This window comes from Vulpes lagopus, chromosome 4, assembly GCF_018345385.1.
Source record: "Vulpes lagopus strain Blue_001 chromosome 4, ASM1834538v1, whole genome shotgun sequence".
NCBI lineage: Eukaryota > Metazoa > Chordata > Mammalia > Carnivora > Canidae > Vulpes > Vulpes lagopus.
In genome coordinates, this window is record NC_054827.1 from 38,781,820 (window position 1) to 38,803,367 (window position 21,548).

Consider the following 21,548-nt stretch of genomic DNA (forward strand, 5'->3'; position numbering starts at 1 on the left):
TTCTTCAAATTGCAAAAGTTCTCTCTCTCTTTTTTACCCCCTTTTTATCGTGCTGTTTGTTTTTTCTCTGATGACCTATTACTTTTCTGTCCTTATTTTTGAGAAGAGTTGGGTGATGAGGTGGTTGGCAGGGGTTTTTCTCTAGTTGGGTAGGCATTTTCCTTGTATGGTAAGTGGCTTGTTTTGCACAAGTGGGCAGGGCTTGTCAGCAGATCCGGTTCCCTTTGGGTTCTGTGGCTGAGGGTTACTTGAGGCCAGTGACCCCAAGGTAGGGGAGGGGCCTTTCCTCCTGGTGGCTTTTTTTTGGGGGGGGGGCAGGTCTGAGCTCTGGCAGGGTATAGGAATGTCTGATCACAACCTTTTTTGCTCTTTCTATGAAATCTGTTTTTACTTTCCTTCTTGTAGAAATCTCTAGTTTTAGAGGCACAGGGTGGGTCAGTTGGTTCAGCATCTGCCTTTGGCTGGGGTCGTGATCTTGGGGTCCTGGGATTGAGGCCCACGTTGGACTATACTCAGGACTATTCCCACTCTGTGCACTCTCTCTCTCTCTCTCTCTCTCTCAAATAAATAAAACCTTAAAAAAAAATCCTTCGTTTTCAATGTTACTATCTCTACTACTTTGTCATTTTTGTCAGATTTGGGGAGGAGAGGAAGTAGGTGCTTATTCATCTTAACTTGAACAGCTTTTTTCCCCTGATTACAGAGTAAGAATTATTTGTGCTTTTAAACTTTTATAATAGAAAAATTTGCACATAATGGTAGAAAGCCTAGTATGATGAACCCTGTATACCCATAATACAGTTTAGTAATTACTGGCCCAAGCCTAATCTATTTCTTCTTTGTTTTTTTTTTTTTTTAGATTTATTTATTTATTCGTTCATTCATTCATTCATTCATTCATTCAGAGAGAGAGAGAGAGGCAGAGACACAGGCAGAGGGAGAAGCAGGCTCCATGCAGGGAGCCGCCCCTATGGGGGACTTGATCCCAGGTCTCCAGGATTACACCCCGGGCTGCAGGTGGCACTAAACCGCTGTGCCACAGGGGCTGCCCTTCTTCTTTGTTTTGAAGCAGATCTGAGATACATCATTTTAATTCTTAAGTATTTCAGTAGAAATTACTTAAAGATATTGATATTTATTTATTTATTTTTAAAGATTTTACTTATATATTCATGAGAGACACAGAGAGAAAGGCAGAGACATAGGCAAAGGGAGAAGCAGGCTCCCTACAGGGAGCCCGATGTGGTACTCGATCCTGGGACCCCAGGATCACACCCTGAGCCAAAGGCAGAGGCTCAACCACTGAGCCACCCAGGCATTCCAGTGGCTTTTTTGTTTAAAAAGGATAATCATGCCATCATCACAACTAAAGAAAAATTATTAATTGAAGTTATCAAATATTGAGTGGTGGCTTAGTTTTTTAAACACTTAAAAATTTTGTTTTTAATTTTTAAGTAAACTCTGTGCCACATATGGGATTTGAACTGAGGACCCTGAGATCAAGAGTCACACGCTCCCTTGAACCTGGGCCAGCCAAGATTCTCCTGGGTCATTGTTTTTGAGTGATATTTCATACAGTTTTTCCTGTTTTGTTTGAATCTGTGTCTAAGACCCACGCATGTGGTCAGCCAATATATTGGTAAGACCTGGTAGCCTCAGGCTCTTTCTCCTTTTGGCTTGCTATTTTTGTTGTTGTTGAAGAAGCCAAATTATTCTTTTGTTTCTTTCATTCTGGGTTTTATAGAACATAGCCCTGTGGTGTTGCGTTCCTCTGCCTTTTGTCTTTCCTGAATGTCAATAGGTGTAGAGTTGATGGGTTATTTTTGTGGGGAGTTTGTTTATTGTGTCAGATTCTTCATGGGGCTGTTGTATACTTCCATTCAGAGATAAACAACATCTCGTTTATTTTTGTATTTTTTTAAAGGGGGAGGTGAGGGGTAGAGAGAGAGAGAATCTTAAGCAGGCTCTACACCCAGCGTGGAGCCTGACGGGGGGCTCCATTTCACAACCCTGAGATTATGACCTGAGCTGAAACTAAAAGTCGGACATTTAACTGACTGAGCTACCTAGGTGCCTCCTCTTTTTGTATTGTTAGCAACCACTAATGACTGTTTCTTGGATTAATTCATTACAGGTAGAATTACTTTATTTTGGGCTTAGTGCATTACAGAATTTTGGAAATTCAAGAGAGTGGTTTACATGGGCTGTGCCTGTAGGATCGGCTGAAGTCTGCATACCTCACTGAATGTGGTATTTTAGGCTCTGCTGTCAGCAAAGTCCTATAGATGGGATTGACAGATATGGCACCACACATGTCTGGATTGTCCTCTTTAAATGCTCAACTATAGAAATGATAGTTGATATAGAATGATAAATAGAAATGATATAGAAATGATAAATAATGTGTGAATCTGTATAGGACCAGTATTTCTGTAACTTGAAATGACTGCTTCTTTGTGAATGCACGGAGTGCTAATCTGTAAAGCCAGTATTGATATTAAGGAAACTGATTTAAGATTTTAAGTCTTTTTTTCCCCTCCAACTTATAGAGCCTATTAGAAGATCCTTATCCGATGGTCCGTTCTACTGGGATCCTTGGTGTTTGTAAAATAACTTCCAAATACTGGGAAATGATGCCTCCAACCATTCTTATTGATCTCCTCAAGAAAGTAACTGGGGAACTGGCATTTGACACAAGCTCAGCTGATGTGCGCTGTTCTGTCTTTAAGGTAGGATTTAAAATGATAAAGCAATATTAATCACAGAATAATGAAAAAATACAGAGAAAGAACAATTTTTAAATCACTTGTAATTTTGCTCTATAGATATAACTCTGGGCACTTGTAAGGAATTGTAAATGTCTTCTACAAAAAAGACCTACTGGAAATAATACCAGTTTTTGATGTATAGCCAGGATGGGTAGGCAGTGCTTTTAAAACAGGAACTGTATGTAGTACTTAAATTTTTTTTTAAATTAATAGTTAAAATTGACTTTTTTGGTGTACCATATGTACTTTTAACAAGAACCTACAAAACTGTCCTTTCTCCCATCATCTAGTTTCAACAGTTGTCTAAAATACATCTCGTCTTGTTTCATCTCAGGCCAATCCATTGTCTCCCACTATTGGTTACTTTGAAACAAACCCTGGACATTGTATCAGCTCATCTGTAATTATTCAAGTATGATGATTAAAACATAAGGTCTCGTTATAGTTAATGATAATAATATTGTATGGTGCAGATGGTAACTACACATTTTGTGGTGAACATAGCATATGTATAGAATTGTCCAACTACTATGTTGTACACCTGAAACTAATGTAACATTGTATGTCTATACATATAATGTCAGTCTATACAACTGACTATAATTCAAACAAAAAAGAGGTCTCTTTAAAAAATTGTTTTTCCTAATAAGTGGACAAGTGAAGGTGGAGTATATCAGATATTCAGATTGCTGCCTGGTCTGAGCTTGGGGAAGTCACTCAAACCACCTGTCAAAGGTACACATGTCTGTAGGTATGCATTATGAGTGCCCCCGGCGGGTGTTCTGTAATCTCTGGTTGTCATGTAGGATTGAGTCAAGAAATAGGAGAATTCATGGGCTACTAAAAAAAATGTGAAAGGATTGTTGAATCCTAGCTTTGGACACAAATTGGCTTTGGAGCCCTCCACCAGCACTTGTTCTGTATTTCTTTCAACTCTGAAATCCTTTAAAGTTTGGCTAAGAGAGGTACCTGGGGAGCTCAGTTGTTGAGCATCTGCCCTTGGTTCATGTTGTGATTTCAAGGTCCTGGGATCGAGTCCTGCATTGGGCTCCCTGCAGGGAGCCTGCTTCTCCTTCTGCCTGTGTCTGTGCCTTTCTCTCTGTGTCTCTTGTGAATAAATAAACTCTTTTTTAAATCAATCAATCAATCAATCAATAAATAAATAAATAAAATTTGACAAAGAGAAAGCATTTCAGAATTATTTCATAACTGCTTTAATTTTGTTTGGGTGGAACAAAAGATGAGCTGATTATCAGTGTTGAAACTATACTAATTCATTAAAAGTTTGCTTTTTATATGAAACAGTTTTATAAGTTTCCTGTCGGTATATTTATTTCACTAGTAGTTCACTAATAAAGATGGAACTGAGTATTTTCTTAACTTTTTATTGTTTATATTCTAAATTTGAATTGTTTCTATTTCTCCTTTTTGATAGTGTCTGCCGATAATTTTGGATAACAAATTAAGCCACCCACTATTAGAACAGCTTCTGCCAGCACTGAAATACAGTCTCCATGACAATTCAGAGAAAGTGAGAGTGGCTTTTGTGGATATGCTGCTGAAAGTGAAAGCCGTGCGGGCTGCTAAGGTAGGATAGGCAGGACTTTATCATCGAAGATGTGAAATTAAGTATATTCGTTTTCATCAGCAAAAGACAAAGCAATTTTAATTCCAAGAGTTTTACTAATCACGTTTAAACTAGTGGATGTGTGGTATGTTCTGCCAATTTATTTGTGTCATAAAATTTTGTTTTGTGATTTTCACTGAAGTTTCTAGAAATATCATCAGTGTATTTTCTTTCTGAAAGACATTAATGTAAAACAACCCCCATCTTAAGTTTTATTTTTTTAATTTTTATTTTATTTATTCATTTATTTATTGAAGATTTTATTTATTTATTCATGAGAGACACAGAGAGAGAGAGAGGCAGAGACACAGGCAAAGGGAGAAGCAGGCTCCACGCAGGGAGCCCGATGTGGGACTTGATCCCAGGACTCCAGGACCACGCTCTGGGCTGAAGCCAGGCGCTAAACCGCTGAGCCACCCAAGGATCCCTTAAGTTTTATTTTTATCATATGCATAAAAGCTTTTGTTCAAATATTGAAATGCTTGCCACTCAGCAACGACTTAAATATTACTAGGAGAATTCCCTTCATTTTATAGAAGGAAGGAGTCATTGTGCTGTGGTGTACATTTAACATCGTGTAAACTTTGACAGTGAGGGTGTGCTCCCTTAGCTTGAATCCAATTTAGCTTTTGTCTCAAAGTATTAGATTTTTTAACTTCATTTGTTAACGCTATGTCTTTTCTTCCTCCACATAGTACTTTTCTGATATTGACTTTAAAATGCTATTTTGTCCCAGCACAGAATTTGGGAAGAACCTGACATGTCCAGTAGTCTCGGGTTAACCATATAGACCTGTGCTGTGTTCACAGAATGAAAGAACGCTATGTTGCAAGCAGTGTAGCAAAGCAGGTGAATGGTGAATCCATGCATTGGCCATTTGGTCTTGGGTTGAATCTGCTTCTGTGGTGATTGTGAATTTGCACTGCATAGTTAGGTGCACTGGAGTGTGTTAGCAAGTGTTCTTTGCTGGTGGTGTTGTTAGCTACAGATGTGCTGTTCAGGATTACAGCTCAGTATACCCAATAGCCCATCTGGACTGACACGCAGGCAGAAGGGGAACAGGGAAGGTAAGGGAAGTTGTTAGAGTTGTCAGATCCTCAGACTCATCACCCCCCTTCTCTTAAACCTTGAAAGCACTGCCTCTCACCCTTGAGTAAAAGTCTCCAGTCACCTAATTGCCAGCCTTAGTTTTGTAGTTAGTTGGCTAGACGCTCTCCTCTGAAGCCATCTGGCTCTGTGGGGCAAGGGCTGATAGAGAGGTGGGCCACCATGCCATCCTCTCTGTTTGACTTACTGCTGGCAGCACTGTGGTGCTCTTTGCCTCCCCAGAACCAGCCGAGTAGACTGTGGGACTTGGACTTATTGTCTTTAATTCAATTACTTTTTTTGGAAATACTGAGAGGTATGAGTGGAAGTATCCCAGGAGGTTTCCTGGGTAAGTAATCAGTAGTGTCAGATACTCAGAGATTTCCTGGAAGGGGAGGTATGAATATTTTCATCTGGATTTTCCATAGAGGCCATTAGGACTTTGGCAAGAACAATTTCAGTGAGAGTAGAAGCCATGCTACTGTGTGCTGAATTATAAGTGGGGTGAGGAAGTGGAAGTAGAGGCAGAGAGAGGTCCCAGGTGGAAGGAAAGGTGAGCTGCAAGGAGTCAGGAAATTGAGTTTTGGGGGAGTTTTGTGGGGTGGTTTTTCTTTTAAGAGTTGAGATGACCTGAAAATCTTTCATTGCTGATGAGAAAGATCAGTTGAAAGTCCTGGAAAGGAGACAAATTTTTAGAGCCAGGTCCTTGAGGAGAATGCATGTCAGTAATATTATCCCCATTATACAGAGGAGGAAACTACCCAGACATAGGTATTTGCACCGGATTGCCAGCTGAGAAGTGACTTAGGACAGAATTTGAACATTTCACCATTAGAATCTATTTCTACTACTATTTTTCTCTTGTCTGGAGTGTCTTGCCTAGAAGTTTGGCCCTCTTCTTTAGGCAGTAGATGACTTTGAGGCTTTTGAGCAGAGGGATTATAGGACAGTTGTGGTCAAACAGCAGCTGTAAGGTGGGCTAGAGGAGGCTGGTGTGGTCCTCTAGGCAAGCTGGCCCTGCAGAGGGGGAGGCCACGCTGTGCCAGAGGGTTCCGCCCACTGTGGGATGCAGACCAGGTACCTCTGGGGGTCAGGAGTGATGTCTCTGTGTCTCCGACTTAGGGAATGGCATATCTGCTGTAGCTTTCTATGTCCAAACTGTTGTCAATTTTTCTATTCACTGTTCACATTAATGGGCCAAAGCTTATGGTGTTTTAGGAAATTTTTAAATTTTATGACTGATAATCACAGCTATCATTTGAAAGTTTACAGCAAACATGTTACTAACAAGTTGTAATTAACCCTCCCAAAAGTGTTATACTTAGGTACCTTCTAATGTCAGTGCTTCTTACAATATAAATTTATTCTAATTTCTTTACGGAAGAGTCACAGGTTCTGGTATAGTCACTTGAAATGAGTTCTCTTGAATATAAAAATTAGTTCCTTTTTGACTTTCCTCAGGAAATTTTGCTTAAAAAGTGTTTTTAAGACTGTAGGGACAATTGACTATTTCCTTTTGTGTGTGTGCTCCATACATAGTTTTGGAAAATATGCCCCATGGAGCATATTTTGGCTCGTCTGGAATCAGATTCCCGGCCAGTGTCTCGGCGCCTGGTGAACCTTATCTTCAACTCTTTCCTGCCCGTGAACCAGCCGGAGGAGGTGTGGTGTGAGCGCTGTGTCACGCTGATCCAGATGAACCATGCAGCCGCCAGGAAGTTCTATCAGCATGCCCATGAGCACACCGCCTGCACTAATATAGGTATGGGACACCTGCATCTCAGTGCTTGTTATGTTGTCTCCCTAAAGCATAAGCAATGCTATGTAACCTCAGCATTGGTCATTTTAATAAGCCTCGTGCTTTAGTGCATTTCTTAACGATTTCCCTTGAAATAATACTCTCGATGGTTTGGGATTATAATTTTACTATTAGAAAGACCATTTTTTTGAAGAAACAAACGTTAACTATTGATTATCTTAAACATTTTAGCAAAGCTGATCCATGTGATTCGCCATTGCTTGAACGCCTGCATCCGGAAGGCAGTGCTTGAGTGCCACGAGAGCCATGAGGAGAGGGAGAAGGAGAACGTGAGTGTGGTCCGTTTTGCCCTGGCTCAGCCATGCCTGTGGCCATGTTACCTTTGAGGCAGACAACACCTCTGTGCTCCATGCTTAGAGACAGGCAGAATGCTAGATCAAAGCTGGCATTTCCATGGACTGTTATGTTGGCAATATTTTTATTTCCCATTCCTTTAGTATTGATAATTCAACTAATTATTTTAGAAGATCATAAATAGTGTTTTTGAAATAATTGTTCTGTATCCTTTGTAGTTCACTGTGGAATTGGGGCAGATTTAATTCAGAGGAAAATTTATTACTGGTAACACTCCCAAATATTCTTGGCCTTAAGCTTCTCTGTGTATTTTATTCTTACTTTGATGTAGCATACACCTGGATTGGATTCTGGATGTTACCAAATTTTATAATTCATGAGTGTTATTGTTCTTAAGGACTTACTCATAGCCACTATTGTGAGATTCTACTAGAAACATCTGGGGGTTGAATATCTAGGAATGAACTTTATTTAGAATTGCCTTTTAAAAAGTAATTAATTGGGGCCCCTGGGTGGCTCAGTCAGTTGAGGATCCAACTCTTGATTTTGGCTCAGGTCATGATCTCACAGTCCTGGGACAGAGCCCCAGTCTGACTCTGTACACTGGGAGGTCTGCTTGAGATTCTCACTCTCCTTCTCCCTCTGTCCACAAACATGCGTGTATCCTCTCTTTCAAATAGATAAATAAATCTTAAAAAAAAATAAAAGTTTAGAAAATAAAAAGTAGTTAATCAGAAGGACTGGTTAGCTGCTATTTCTTCAGAATCCAGAGTGACCACTTACAAGAAATTTAAGGCTTAGACATATATTACTTACAAGCATCGTAGTCCCTTTTCAGGAAGTTGTCTGTAGTGGTTGTTTTCAGGTTGTCAGACTGTCTTGGTACAGTCCCATTATAGGACTGGCTAACAGACCCCATCCATGTGTGTCTGAGCTCGTTGTGTTCTGGGGCTTATGTTCTGTGTAGAAGACTTGGCCAGAGCGCATTTGTGGTTTAAGTGGAGCATTCAGAAGAACATAGCGATTATTCCTTATGGCCAGCATAACCTCAGATATGAATGCTATGTTATTTTAGAACAGACTGAGGAGGCCAGTGATTGAGTGGGAGTTGGTCATCATCAGCCCTCAACAGGCCTGCAGAGTGAAGTGGCTGGCAGACAGCCTGGGGTGATCTGATGGTCCAAGTGTGTAGCTGACTCTCAGTAGCAGTCACATCTAGGTAAATTCTTCCCTCCTCCCCCAGTCTGTTCACATCAAAGTTTATGGCAGGAAGTAAATCTTTTTTTTTAAAGATTTTTTAAAATTAATTAATTAATTAATTCATTCATTCATGAAAGACAGAGAGAGAGAGAGAGGCAGAGACATAGGTAGAGGGGGAAGCAGGCTCCATGCAGGGAGCCTGATGTGGGACTCGATCCCAGGACTCTGGGATCACGCCCTGATCCAAAGGCAGACACTCAACCGCTGAGCCACCCAGGGGTCTCTAGAGATTTTCAAGTAGAGGATAAAGTCATTTTCATGAAATGAAAATAGACTTGATAATCTTTTATGTTTCTGCTTTAAGTCTGAAATTCTGAGATGTACTTTTAAAGATAGAGCTGTTGTCATAATAATTGTTCTGATTTAATTCTTTCACAATCAAATTATTTGTGTCTTAGGTTCTGGACAAAACACTGTCTGTAAACGATGTTGCATCCATGGCCGGTTTGCTAGAAATCATTGTGATTCTCTGGAAAAGTATTCACAGAAGTATGGAAAATAATAAGGAAGCCAGAGTTTATACCATTAACAAGTTTGCCTCTGTGCTTCCTGAGTACCTGAAAGTCTTCAAGGTAAGCCTGCTCACACTGTGGGTGGGTATATTAAGATTACATTTGTGCAGTGTTAGCAGAAGTGTTCAACACACTTAACCTGGCAGGACCTGGTTGGTCATCTGTAAGGGCAGAGTGCTGAGCCAGCACATACCTGGCAGGGTAAGTGGCCTCTTGCCGTTTTTGCAAGTGGAGGCCATGTGTCCTTCTGTTCTATATCTCCAGCACTCAGAGAAACGTGGCGTTGAATACTCAGTTTTTCTGTCTTCAATGGTCTATAACACTATTTGAGAATCTAGTTTGATTCGCTGGGAATTGAGAAGGAAGAGTTTGCAAACACAATATCAGAGTGGCTAAGTTTCGTGGGCACTTTCAGGCATTTGATGGTGTAAGCAGATGGGCTTCTGTAGTGTTTGAGTTGCGTCTGCAAATAGAACCATGCGTGTAACTTCTATTTGGATGAAGGAAACTTGTTTCTTGACTTTTTACTTCTGAGAGAAGTTCATATTTCCAAAACAAATAGAAATAAGACTGAGCGAGAGATGAAAATGTACTCCCAATTATAAAGCAGCCATGGTTTAAGTATAGACTATAAGGATCCTAGGGTTTGTTTTTTTTTTTAAGATTTTATTTATTTATTCATAGACACAGAATGAGAGGCAGAGACACAGGCAGAGGAAGAGAAGCAGGCTCCATGCAGGGAGCCCGATGCGGGACTCAATCCTAGGTCTCCAGGATCACACCCCAGGCTGCAGGCGGCGCCAAACCGCTGCGCCACCAGGGCTGCTCAGGATCCTAGGTTTTATGAACCATCCTTCTCTTGGTGAATTGTACTTTGGGGCTCTTCCCAAACTGCTTATGTGACCTTGACCCCTTAGCTTTTCTGAGCTGCATTTCTGTGACTATCAAGTCTCTAAGCTTCATTATGTCCCTGAAATGCAACTCTGACCTATTCAGGAAGGTAAATAATCTAAATTGCCACTATTAGTACATTTAAAAGCTTAAATAATTACATTGGATTGAGAAAACAGCACTATCTCAAAATTGTCAGACCAGAACACAGAAGCCCGTGGTATATTGGATGAGATGATAGATGAGCAGTGTGGCCTGCAGGTGTCTAGGGACCCAAGGAAGGCCATTCATTTCAGATGATTCTGGCAAGTGGTCGTCCCTGCCCTCAGTTGCTCTAAGGACATTGTGCTCTTCTTTTTAAGAGAATAAACAGTCTATAACCCATACAGAGTGGAATTAGTGGTCATTTTCAGTCTACTTTTGTAACTATAAGAAAACATTTTCTGTATTGGGATTTGGGGCGGGGGGGAATGAGTCCACTCCAACCAGATGCAAAGTGCAGGTCAAATTTCAGTGTTGTTTCTGCTTTTGTTGCATGTATGTTTTCAGGAAGTTTGTAATTTTTTTTTTTTTTTCCTGTTAGAGTCCACCATCTCTTCTCTTGCAAAACAAGGATATTTTCTATTAAGTGTTCTTGATTGAGCCTGGTTTACTCTTTGTTTTAATGGGGAATCACAGTAACATTGGTGTGGCTAAAGCTTATTAAGTGCCACTGAGGATGGGGTGCTGTGGTGTGCCTCACTGGGTCCTTCCAGCTGCGCCCTCCGCTTTTGCAGAGGAGGAGGTGGACCTCACTGCTGCCTCTTCCTCGGTGCTGTTTCAGCTGGTAAAACTGTGGAGTCTGGTTGGACCTAGATTTGGCTTGGTACCTCCTAAGCCTAAACATTTTCCATTGAACTATACTGTCTTTCCAAAGATTTTCTGACTATTTTATGGAAAACTTTTTCTCTGACTAGTTCATTCTCTTGACATTTATGTTCAGGATACCAAGTGGACAAAGTTCATTTTTTCCCCCTTTCATCAGTATTATTTCTAAAATAGGAATCAGTGCCTTGATAGCAAAGGATTTGTCTATTCTGTGTACGGATAAATTCCCCGAGATCTAGGTTGGCAATTCATACACAGTACATGCTTAAATATGGTCACAAATTAATAATACATCACACACAGTGGTAAAATGTCATTTAAAACTTTGAAACTGCTTCTCAAATATGAGGCTTCCCAGTAGGTTTAAGTGTCCCATGACCACTGACAGGAGTGCTCTAGTTCTTACTGGGTGTCTCTAAAGGTAAGTTATTAGGAAGTTAAATGGACATCTTTTGAAAATGTCATTGCATTGAAATACCTTTTTCCCCCTTTTTATGCTTTTAGGATGATCGCTGCAAGATCCCTTTATTTATGCTTATGTCCTTCATGCCAGCCTCCACAGTGCCTGCATTTAGGTATTCTCTCTCTCGGGAGGTAGTGAATGGGAACCCTGCATCCCTGTGCTTGGTTATTAGTGTGGCATTCAACAGATTGTCATGCTTCAGTTTTAAGTTCACAATGGTGGCGGGAAAGCAGCAGGATACATTTTCCAGCGGGCTCTGGAGTTGCTAAGGGATATAGAAGAGGCTACATGGAATTCAAGCAGTGTGCTTCCAAGCCCAGCAGGAAGGGCCTTAGGAGTCATGCTGCCTGTGCGTCTGGCATGACGTGGGTTCAGAGTGTACGTGGGCTCGGGGCCTGGCCTGGAAGGAGGAATGTGAGGAGCCGGTGGTTTTCTGTCAGTTACACCTGAAGACAACATTGTGGAGACAGTGGGTTAGAGAAGATACATTATTGAAATTAATTGTACCTGTTTTTCTTTACTTTTTTAAAGGTGGCTACTAGAAAATTTTAAATGACATAAGTAGCTTGCTTTTGTGGCTCATGTTGTATTTTTTACTGGATGGTGGTGTTCTAAAGTGTTGGTTACTATCTCAGTAAAAATGGCTCAGTTTTATTCATATTTATGGAAAATATTAATGTTTTGATGCTAAGCAAAAATTATTCTCCAAAAAGTAGGAGTCTCTGCTCTGGAGTCTTACGCAGATGACAGAGAAAAGAAAAGCCAGGGGTTTTATGGAACTGGCATGTCCTTGATGACTTAATACTCCTATGGGACTGCCTTGACTTCCGTGTTCCTGAAGCTGCCTCAGATTCCGTATTTCCTGTTGGAACTTACCCTGTGTAGTAATTGTGGGGAAACTATGTTTATTCCTGCAGTGGAGAATATCCAGGAGTACCCTTAGTTTTTAGCTTCCTTATTTTTTTTTCACCTTTTTGCAATGTGGGAAATTGTTACTGAAATGTTAGATCTGATTTTATATATTTGACATTTTTAGCTGTGGTGTGATTTCCACATTAAGAAACCAGGAAGAAGAAGCAGCAGACAAGCGTTATTGTACTTTGTTGGACTGTCTCTGCTCCTGGGGACAAGTGGGACACATTCTGGAACTTATCTTCGACTGGCTGCCAGAAGAACAGCCCCAGAGCAAGGTGTATTTCTGTTATGGTTCTTTAAAATTGCTGAGTGAGGATATGTGTGTTAGAAATCATATGCTTTCCTGAGAACATGTATTTTAATTGTTACTTTATCACTCTGTTTTTTCAGAGTAACTCAGCATCTAAACGGAAGGTGAAAATCCATGATACACGCCCAGTAAAACCTGAATTGGCTCTGGCTTACATAGAGTATTTGCTGACCCATCCAAAGAATCGGCAGTGCCTGCTCTCTGCTCCCCAGAAGAAACTTAACCACCTTTTGAAAGCACTTGAAATGTCAAAGGTAATTTTATAGAACAGATATGGACACTGAAAGTTGTCCATGTAATTAGTAGGAGTGACAAAATAAGCTCTAAATTTTTCATACTTAAGAGTATAAAATTTTTGGGGATCCCTGGGTGGCGCAGCGGTTTAGCACCTGCCTTTGGCCCAGGGCGCGATCCTGGAGACCCGGGATTGAATCCCACATCGGGCTCCCAGTGCATGGAGCCTGCTTCTCCCTCTGCCTATGTCTCCGCCTCTCTCTCTCTCTGTGACTATCATAAATAAATAAAAGTTAAAAAAAAAAAAAGAGTATAAAATTTTTCCGTCTGGAAAGGAGTTAAGAGTTATCTATCCCTCCTCCTTCAATTTGCAGGTGGGGACGTGACACTCAGGTGACTCACTGGCGGGGCAGGGGAGGAGCCAGCTTACAATTTGGGCCCTTGGTTAACCCTGTTTCTCAGAACATGCCAGTCTAAAGGAAGACTTCTTCCTGCACTTCCCTTGCTGTACTCCTGCACATTGATGTGGGAATACTAGGAATCTTTGAAGGGTGTTTCCTGTGAATTCATCATCTCCTTCTTTCTTACTGGCTCTCTGGCCGTCTCCTCCAGGGCCAGCCCTCAGAGACAGCATCTGTGACTGCTGCTGAATTTGGTCATGCCAGAGGCAGAGTATCCAGTACTTAGCATCAGCATCAGATGGGGAAGGGGAGGGAGAGATCTGAAGGAGGAGAAGGAGGCTCACAACTGTCCAGGAGAGGAGATGAGCCAGGGCTGGCTGCCCCGCATTTGTAGGCAGAGCTGGGATTTTGCCCATGGACAAGGCTGGGCACTGGCTGTGCTACTGTGCAAAAGTAAGGCTGCCTGTGGGTTTTGGGAAAGACGGATGGGTGCATTCCCATGAAGGCTTTGCTATGAGGGGGCACAGATGACATCCCTACCTACTAATGCCAGTGGGACCTCCTCCCTGTGTGACAACCAAACACAGGCTTTCCCAACACTAAGGTGCTCCTCCTTTTAGGGTACAAGGTTACGGAGCCATGAGCACGCTGAGGCTCTGACCCTGCCTGGGTGGTGACAGCATTGTTCCTGGGAGGAACTGCCTTTCTTTCTCTTCCTTTTTTTTTTTTTTAAAGATTTTATTTATTTATTCATGAGGCACAGAGAGAGAGGCAGAGGCACAGGCAGTGGGAGGAGAAGCAGGCTCCATGCAAGAAGCCTGATGTGGGACTCCATCCCAGGAACCAGGATCACACACGCCCTGAGCTAAAGGCTGATGCTCAACCTCTGAGCCACCCAGGCATCCCTCTTTCTCTTCCTTTGATGGTCTTCTTGCTCTCAGCCTCCTGACTGGGAGCAGGTCAGAGTTTGCCCCAGGGGCAAATGCTTTGTGTGCTTGATCCTGATCAATAACAGGAGTTTTTATCTTGTTCTTTAGAAGGAAGGATCTGCTCCTGAAACCAGGAGTACGCTGTAAACTAACTAGAATTTAAATAAAAACTCAAAACAAAAAAAATAACAGGAGGATCTGTTGGGGCAGGGAAGGAAAAAGGGAAAACCATTTCTCAGATGGTTTTGTGGTTTAGTTAAATCACCTCCAATGGCAGCTATGTGTCAAGTTCTCCAGATGGTCCTCACTGTACACATCTCAGTTGGAACATGGCCACATAAGTGTTTTATTTTGTAGGCAGATCTGGAATCGATTTTGCAGTTGCCAGGTGGGAAACCTCACAACTTTAGTGAAGCCATGGCTCTGCGAGCCTTCAGCCTCCACTGCCGGCTGAGTGTCCACCTTCAGCACCAGGTGAGTCTGTCCCCCACTGCCTGACCACACACGATGCATGTTGACAAAGCAGGGTCCGTTACTAATTTCTCTTTCTATTGTTATTGGACAGTTCTGCTCACAGGGGAAGGTTTACCTGTCTATTTTGGAAGACACTGGGTTTTGGTTAGAAAACAAAGTTCTGTCTTTTATCCAAGATCAAGAAGAAGAATATCTCAAGCTTCATAAGGTGGTTTATCAGCAGATCATCCAGGTTAGAAGTCTGACCACATGGAAGCCTTCTCTTCACCAAGTTTGAGACGTGCTTCCAGATTTTATTTTCTGTTTTAAAGTTATAACTTTAGATAGTAATATTGTTCTCCAATACTCACAGCATCATTCAACATCCAGAGCTTGTCTTTTCCCAAAACATAAGCATGAAATAGGTTTTCATTCATGTTTGTGGAATGGCATAAAATGAGTTTCCATATTTCTTATGGAAATAAAAATGAGAACTAATGTATCTTTATGAAAATTCCTTTGTAAAATATCTTTATAAATACCTGCTTTAGGAGATAATTAGTAATATAATAAGATATTAGAAGCTTTACCAGGCTGAATTTATTCTCCTTTCTTGGCTCTCAGTTTCTTGGTAAATCACACCAGCACATCTGTGTCTCTTACAGACCTACCTGATGGTGTGTAAAGATGTTGTGATGGTTGGCCTTGGCGATTACAAGTTTCAGATACAGCTTTTACAGTGGAGTCTCGGAATCATGCAAACAGGTATACTTCTTTCATTAAAGGACTCATTTAGAGCATTCAGTCATCAAACCAGTCATCTCCACCTCCTTTGCTTTGCTAATTGGGACTCTTGATTTCAGGAGACAGATACATAACACAAACTAGCTCATACCAACAAAGGAATTCCTATGCTGCTGCAGCTGGGAAGCCCAAGGGTGTTTCTGGTGTCAGGCAGTTCCTCTCCCAGATTCTCCGCCCTGTGCTCTGCCGGGTGGTGGGCGGGGCAGTGGCAGCTCTGAGCCTATCTGCTCACCATGTGGGGAGTAAACCCCCCTCAGGACCACTGGGAAGTTGCTGCTTCCCTGAGGGACAGGGTGATGGTGGGACCCACAGGAACGAATACCAAGGGGTCTTTGCTCAGTGTGGTAAGTGAGTGAGGGGTCACCTCCTTCCAGAGGCCCTGGGGCCAGATTCTCACAGCCAGTGGGGGAGTGATCCAGGCTTTGTCTCCCGTCTGTCTGCAGAATTCAGCTGAGAGTGCTGCCATATGACCCCACTCTCCTCGACTACCTCCCCCTGGGTATAGAACTATTTCTGAATTGCTCTCACTGTACATCCTAACGCTATGTCTGGTGGTTTCTGCCTGAAGAGGCTGAGAATGATGTCATCATTTGTAGATTCAGTGTTGAGGTTTGAACATAGAGCTCTTGAGTCGTGCGTGGTGGTACTGACCCCGTGCAGGCAGCCTTGGGGTCTGACAGGGGGTCGTGCTTGGGTGGTGCTGAAGCTTGGGTGCCAGCCCCTCTGCTCTGCTGTTCCAAATATGCACTTCTTAAAATGCACCTGAACTGCAGGGAAGAGTGTGGATGAGTTGTTTAAATATCCACAGGTAGAAACTGAACAAATACTGTTTCAGAATCTGGCTTTTCTTCATTAAATCTTGTATCACTTTTACTTTTTTTTTTTTTTTTTTTTTTTTACTTTCTGTTGTGAAACATTTTTGACTTAAGTTTAATGATTGAAACAATGAAAAATGATTTGTATTTTTTTAAGGTTTTATTTATTCATGAGAGACAGAGAGGCAGAGAGAGGGAGAGAGAGAGAGAGGCAGAGAGAAAAGCAGGCTCCATGCAGGGAACCCGACATGGGACTCCAACCCGGGTCTCCAGGATCATGCCCTGGGCTGAAGGCAGCACTAAACCGCTGAGCCACCTGGGCTGCCCTGATTTGTATTTTTTTTTTTAACTTCTAACTTCATTTAGAGTTTAGGAGTTGTTTTCCCCTAAGGACTGAATCTACTCTTAGTATTTATAAAATTTGTAATTCCAAGCGTTAGCTGGAAGTTTAGATCTCTGATGTTGCCAGTTTCATTACGTAAGGGGTATCTGTTCCCCCCAAAAAAAGACCGTAAGCTGCTGACTTTACCTGAACCAAACTGAAGTGAACTTTGCATTTATATATTCCAACATTTATAGGCTTCCCAGGGGGAATCAACTGTGGCCATCCTTTGTAACCCTGTCACAAAATAGGGTTATACTTAGCAACTTAACAGGGTGCCCCCAGAGTCTGTTGTTGATGGGGCTCTTTGCTCTACTTGACAGAATTCTAATAAAACATTTAAGTTATAAAACCAGTCACATTTATATTATTATTGTTATAATATGACATTCTCCATGCTAAAGTGCATATTTAGAGGAGGTGTCCTTGAAAGGAGCAGAGTCCCCACACAACCCAAATATAAAAATCTAAGCTCACACAAATGTAGGTGTTTCAGCTATGTACATTTTGAAAACAAACAAACAAACAAACACCATGTGTTCTGCAAAATCAGTGACTAAAAAGTAATGGCTGGTGGGAAAACACAGTCTCGAGCAGGTTGTTAAGAGAATGCTGTGTGCCAGAGCACTAGGAGATGGTTATCCTGGCAGAAAGCCAGCCTGTTTAAAAAGGAAGGTTAGGGGGATCCCTGGGTGGCTCAGCGGTTTGGCACCTGCCTTTGGCCCAGGGCATAATCCTGGAGACCTGGGATCCAGTCCTGCATCGGGTTCCCTGTGTGGAGCCTGCTTCTTCCTCTGCCTGTGTCTCTGCCTCTCTCTCTGTGTGTGTCTCTCATGAATAAATAAATAAAATAAAATAGAAAATGAAAGAAAGAAACAGTGAAGATACTTGAGAAGCTTCCTGGAGGATGAGACCCCTGGCTCTGGCTTGTTTATTTATGAAAGAGAGAGAACATGCGAGTGGCGGGGGATGCACAGAGAATCCCAAGCAGGCTCTACACCCTTAGCACGGAGCCTGACATGGGGCTCCGTCCACAACACTGAGATCATGACCTGAGCCTAAAACAAAAGTTGGACACTCAACCAACTGAGACTCCCTGCCACACACACTCACCCTTCCCTGGCTCTGTTTTTACAGCTCAACTTAAAATCAAGATGGCATAGAGTCTGAAATGAAATTCAAGATCTCTAGGATGAACTGGGATTAAGCTCACATGTGGAAAATGCTTTACCAAATTGATGCAACATATACACACACGTAGTAAAGGAAGTGATTCAGAAGAGAAAATCAGTACTAAACTACAAAATGTTGGAAATTTAACACAGTTGGCCCATGATATTTGTAAATCACATTTGAAATCTCTTGGGCCATCCCTCTCAGGCTTGTGCCAGTAGAGCTGGTGTGAATATTGCCATTACCTAAGAGAATGAGACACATTCTCTAGGCCCGGTGTTCCAGGGGCCACACTGTCCACAAGGGTAGTAAGCCCACCAGTGATCAAGTTAAATAGATTGTTACTGTTGTTGAAGGTATTGCTGTTCTATTTAAAAGGAACAAGTTTTTAAATTTTATTATTTTAAAATTTGTGCATGTTAAAATTTAGATTAATCTCATCAACCTGATATTGGCTTATCAGTAACAATTTAAGTTATCATGATACACATGTATTGTGTGAAAATGTAATAATTTAAGCTAACTTTTATGGTTAGATAACTGATGTTTCCAATATTCTTTCTAGTGAAGGGCTTCTTTTATGTGTCATTACTTCTTGGCATTTTGAAAGAGATAACTGGAAGTTCCTTGAAGCAGACACCAGATTCAGGTGAAGAAGTTGCCACGCTGTTTGATATGGTCCAGAAAGTATTTCAGAAAATGTTGGAATGTATGGCATGGAGCTTCAGGAAGCAACCAGAAGAAGGCCTACGGGTACTCACGCCCTCCCAGTCATTAGACCATGCTCACCCAGAAGGCAAGGGTGCATGGGGATGTGTCACCTCACACACAGGCTCAGCCAGCACTTGCTTGTGCCATTGGGCTGTTGGGTGGGTCGCACCCCCGTATGGGAGATGATTACCAGGTGCCGACCTTCTTTAGTGTGTGGTGCAGTCAGAGAGGTGGTGCTGTCTGCACTGGGGCAGGATGGCTAGGCACCCATCTTTGACTCTTAATCTTAGAACAGGTTTTAATAAGCCCAGGTAAGCAGGCCTTCTGCCAGAGAGGACAGGAGACACATAACACATTACATCTGGCTTGTGAATGCTCAAATGTTATTTCATAGAGTTTTCCAACTAAAATACACTTTTGAGAATGCTGATTTTGATTATATGTAGATGACAGGGACTTTATACTACTTTCTATCATCATCATGTGTCAACTTCCCCCTTATTGGGAGTGAGAGCCACAAAGCTGGAGGGGCAATGATTCCCTTGCTGATCAAAGCTCCTGTGAAGTGGGACTCCTGAGTAGCCAGTTCATGTGGCAGATACTGACCCATGTGCCACATTTGCTTTCCTTCTGAAGTCATCCTGTCATCAGAGGGTGTCTGTTTTGTTTTTGGTTTTTTTTAAGATTTTATTTATTTATTCATGAGAATTACCCAAGAGAGAGAAGGGGGAGGGGCAGAGACACAGGCAGAGGGAGAAGCAGGCTCCATGCAGGGAGCCTGACGTGGGACTTGATCCTGGGTCTCCAGGATCACGCCCTGGGCTCTAGGTGGCACTAAACCACTGATCCACCGGGGCTCCCCCATCAGAGGGTGTCTTAAGTAGTGGTTTAAAAATGCAGATTAGCTGTTCTTTTTAAGTGAAGCTTTAAAAAATGATGAAGTGGGAGGTTGTTATGAAACATTGAAGACTTTCAATTTTTTTCTGTTCTTAGCTGATAGAAGGTGATGGAAGGTTGCTGGCCATGTTTTTCCTAGCTTACCAATTCATCTTTGAGTTAATTTGAAATGTTTCTTTTTTTGATGAGTTGGTTCAAGTGTCTTATCTATTCAGTTTGTGCCAGAATCTTTTACTTTCTCACCAGATGTTTTACCATTGGCTGTGCAGTTCCTCTCAAAACACATGGCCTCTTGGTTTTCTTTTATTGTTAGTGGTATTTCTTTATCTTTTCTTTATTTATGTTATTGGTGTGTCTATTCTTGGCGTTTTTTTCTTTGCTTTTGGGAAAAGAATGGTGTAAAAGTAGCTCCCAGTAGGCTTTGGTCCTGTCTGTCCTTTTGTAGCCACAGTGCCTGAGAGATCTGAGTCAGCAGTAGCAAGGGCAAGAAATAAGATTGGGGATTCCTGGACCCCTAGGGAGGACAGTAGGAACGCTTGTCCTATAAGATGTCTTTTTTTGACCACTAAAAGATGACTGGTGTGTTTTCTCGTAGCTTCTTTATTCAGTTCAGTCTCCTCTTCATGAGTTTATAATGACTCTTCAGTTTTGGCACATGGACACACCCGTCCACCGGGGCATGCTCTCAACTGTGATCGCTGCATCTGTGGTGGAGATAAGTCACCAACTACGAAAGGTGAAGTCTGTTTATCCTGAAACCACCCTGTCTGCTCCTGACTGTACAACATGCTATTCTCTATTAGCAGCACATTGTCATGTTTTCCCAAGTATTTTTTAAGAGCTCAAAGTTTAGTAGGTGTCCTGCTCCTCCAGCCTTCACAGTCCTCTCACAGTTCCATAGCTGGCTGGTGACTCAAGTCATGTGACTACTGGGTACATATGTTAAGGGTGTTGTCATCTTTGATTAAGACCAAGCTAGTACTTCCATTATGAACTTTTTTTTCCTTCCTGCATTATATTTTTATTTTTTTGAGATTATTTATTCATTCATTCATTCATTCATTCATTCATTCATGAGAGGCAGAGACACAGGCAGAGGGAGAAGCAGGCTCCATGCAGGGAGCCCAATGTGGAGCTCGATCCCGGGACTCCAGGATTACGCCCTGGGCCGAAGGCAGGTGCTAAACTGCGAGCCACCCAGGTGTCCCTTCTTCCTGTATTTTAGAGATCTACCTGAGTGATATATTTAAGACTTCCTGACAAGGCGAAAGCAGCCATCGTCAGTGGAGCAGGGTAAGGATGGTGCTTGCCCTGCAGTTTGGGGTAGTTTGCACCTGACAGCTTTGCTGGAGGATAGGCCTTACGTTTCTTTTTCATGTCTAAACATAGGATATGTGAACTTTAGATAAGAGTTTAAGCACAAAACTTATTCATTTCTACTCTGTAAAGGACTGGTGTTTTCCTAGCAGTTACATAGTTTTTACAGTTAGCCTAATTGGGTAAAGATTGATATAAACAAAATGTTAATTCATGTGAGAACAGAAAGCTCTGTTTCTTCAGTGAAATCCTCGAAGCATGGAGGGAAGGCACAGGGTAGTGACTTAGAAGATAGAAAGGTAATGATAAATGTTTCTCAGTATGAAAAGATGGAATCTGATAGTCAGTGGCATTGTATTATATAAATTCTGTACCGTAAGACCATGAGTATAAAAAAGCGAACTAAATTCCTAAAACATTAATAGAATTTAGGGCTCTCCTTAAAGCTTGGTTTAGGAAACTAGTAACTAGATTATATATAGAATAAGAAGTAGAATTTATTAACTCCGTTGAGCCTTATAGCTAACAACTATAAATAAATCAGTGGCCCCTGGGCCAGGCCTGACTCACCAGTGACTCTGTTTTTTTAAACGAACTTATATTGTACACAGCCACACCTA

General features: G+C 41.8%; 1 protein-coding gene across 6 annotated transcripts in view; it reads left to right on the top strand.

Moving 5' to 3' along the window:
• The window catches only part of NCAPG2 (non-SMC condensin II complex subunit G2), a 63,418-nt gene that overhangs the window by 28,176 nt on the left and 13,694 nt on the right, over positions 1–21,548 (top strand). For all 6 annotated transcript variants that reach the window (XM_041750973.1, XM_041750975.1, XM_041750979.1 and 3 more), the window contains 13 exons: positions 2,550–2,729; positions 4,204–4,356; positions 7,021–7,243; positions 7,472–7,569; positions 9,253–9,426; positions 11,629–11,699; positions 12,624–12,777; positions 12,893–13,066; positions 14,734–14,850; positions 14,942–15,082; positions 15,495–15,594; positions 18,569–18,756; positions 20,207–20,347. In XM_041750973.1, coding sequence (XP_041606907.1) covers positions 2,550–2,729; positions 4,204–4,356; positions 7,021–7,243; positions 7,472–7,569; positions 9,253–9,426; positions 11,629–11,699; positions 12,624–12,777; positions 12,893–13,066; positions 14,734–14,850; positions 14,942–15,082; positions 15,495–15,594; positions 18,569–18,756; positions 20,207–20,347 — 1,914 coding nt within the window. The remainder of the gene's footprint in view (positions 1–2,549; positions 2,730–4,203; positions 4,357–7,020; positions 7,244–7,471; positions 7,570–9,252; positions 9,427–11,628; positions 11,700–12,623; positions 12,778–12,892; positions 13,067–14,733; positions 14,851–14,941; positions 15,083–15,494; positions 15,595–18,568; positions 18,757–20,206; positions 20,348–21,548) is intronic.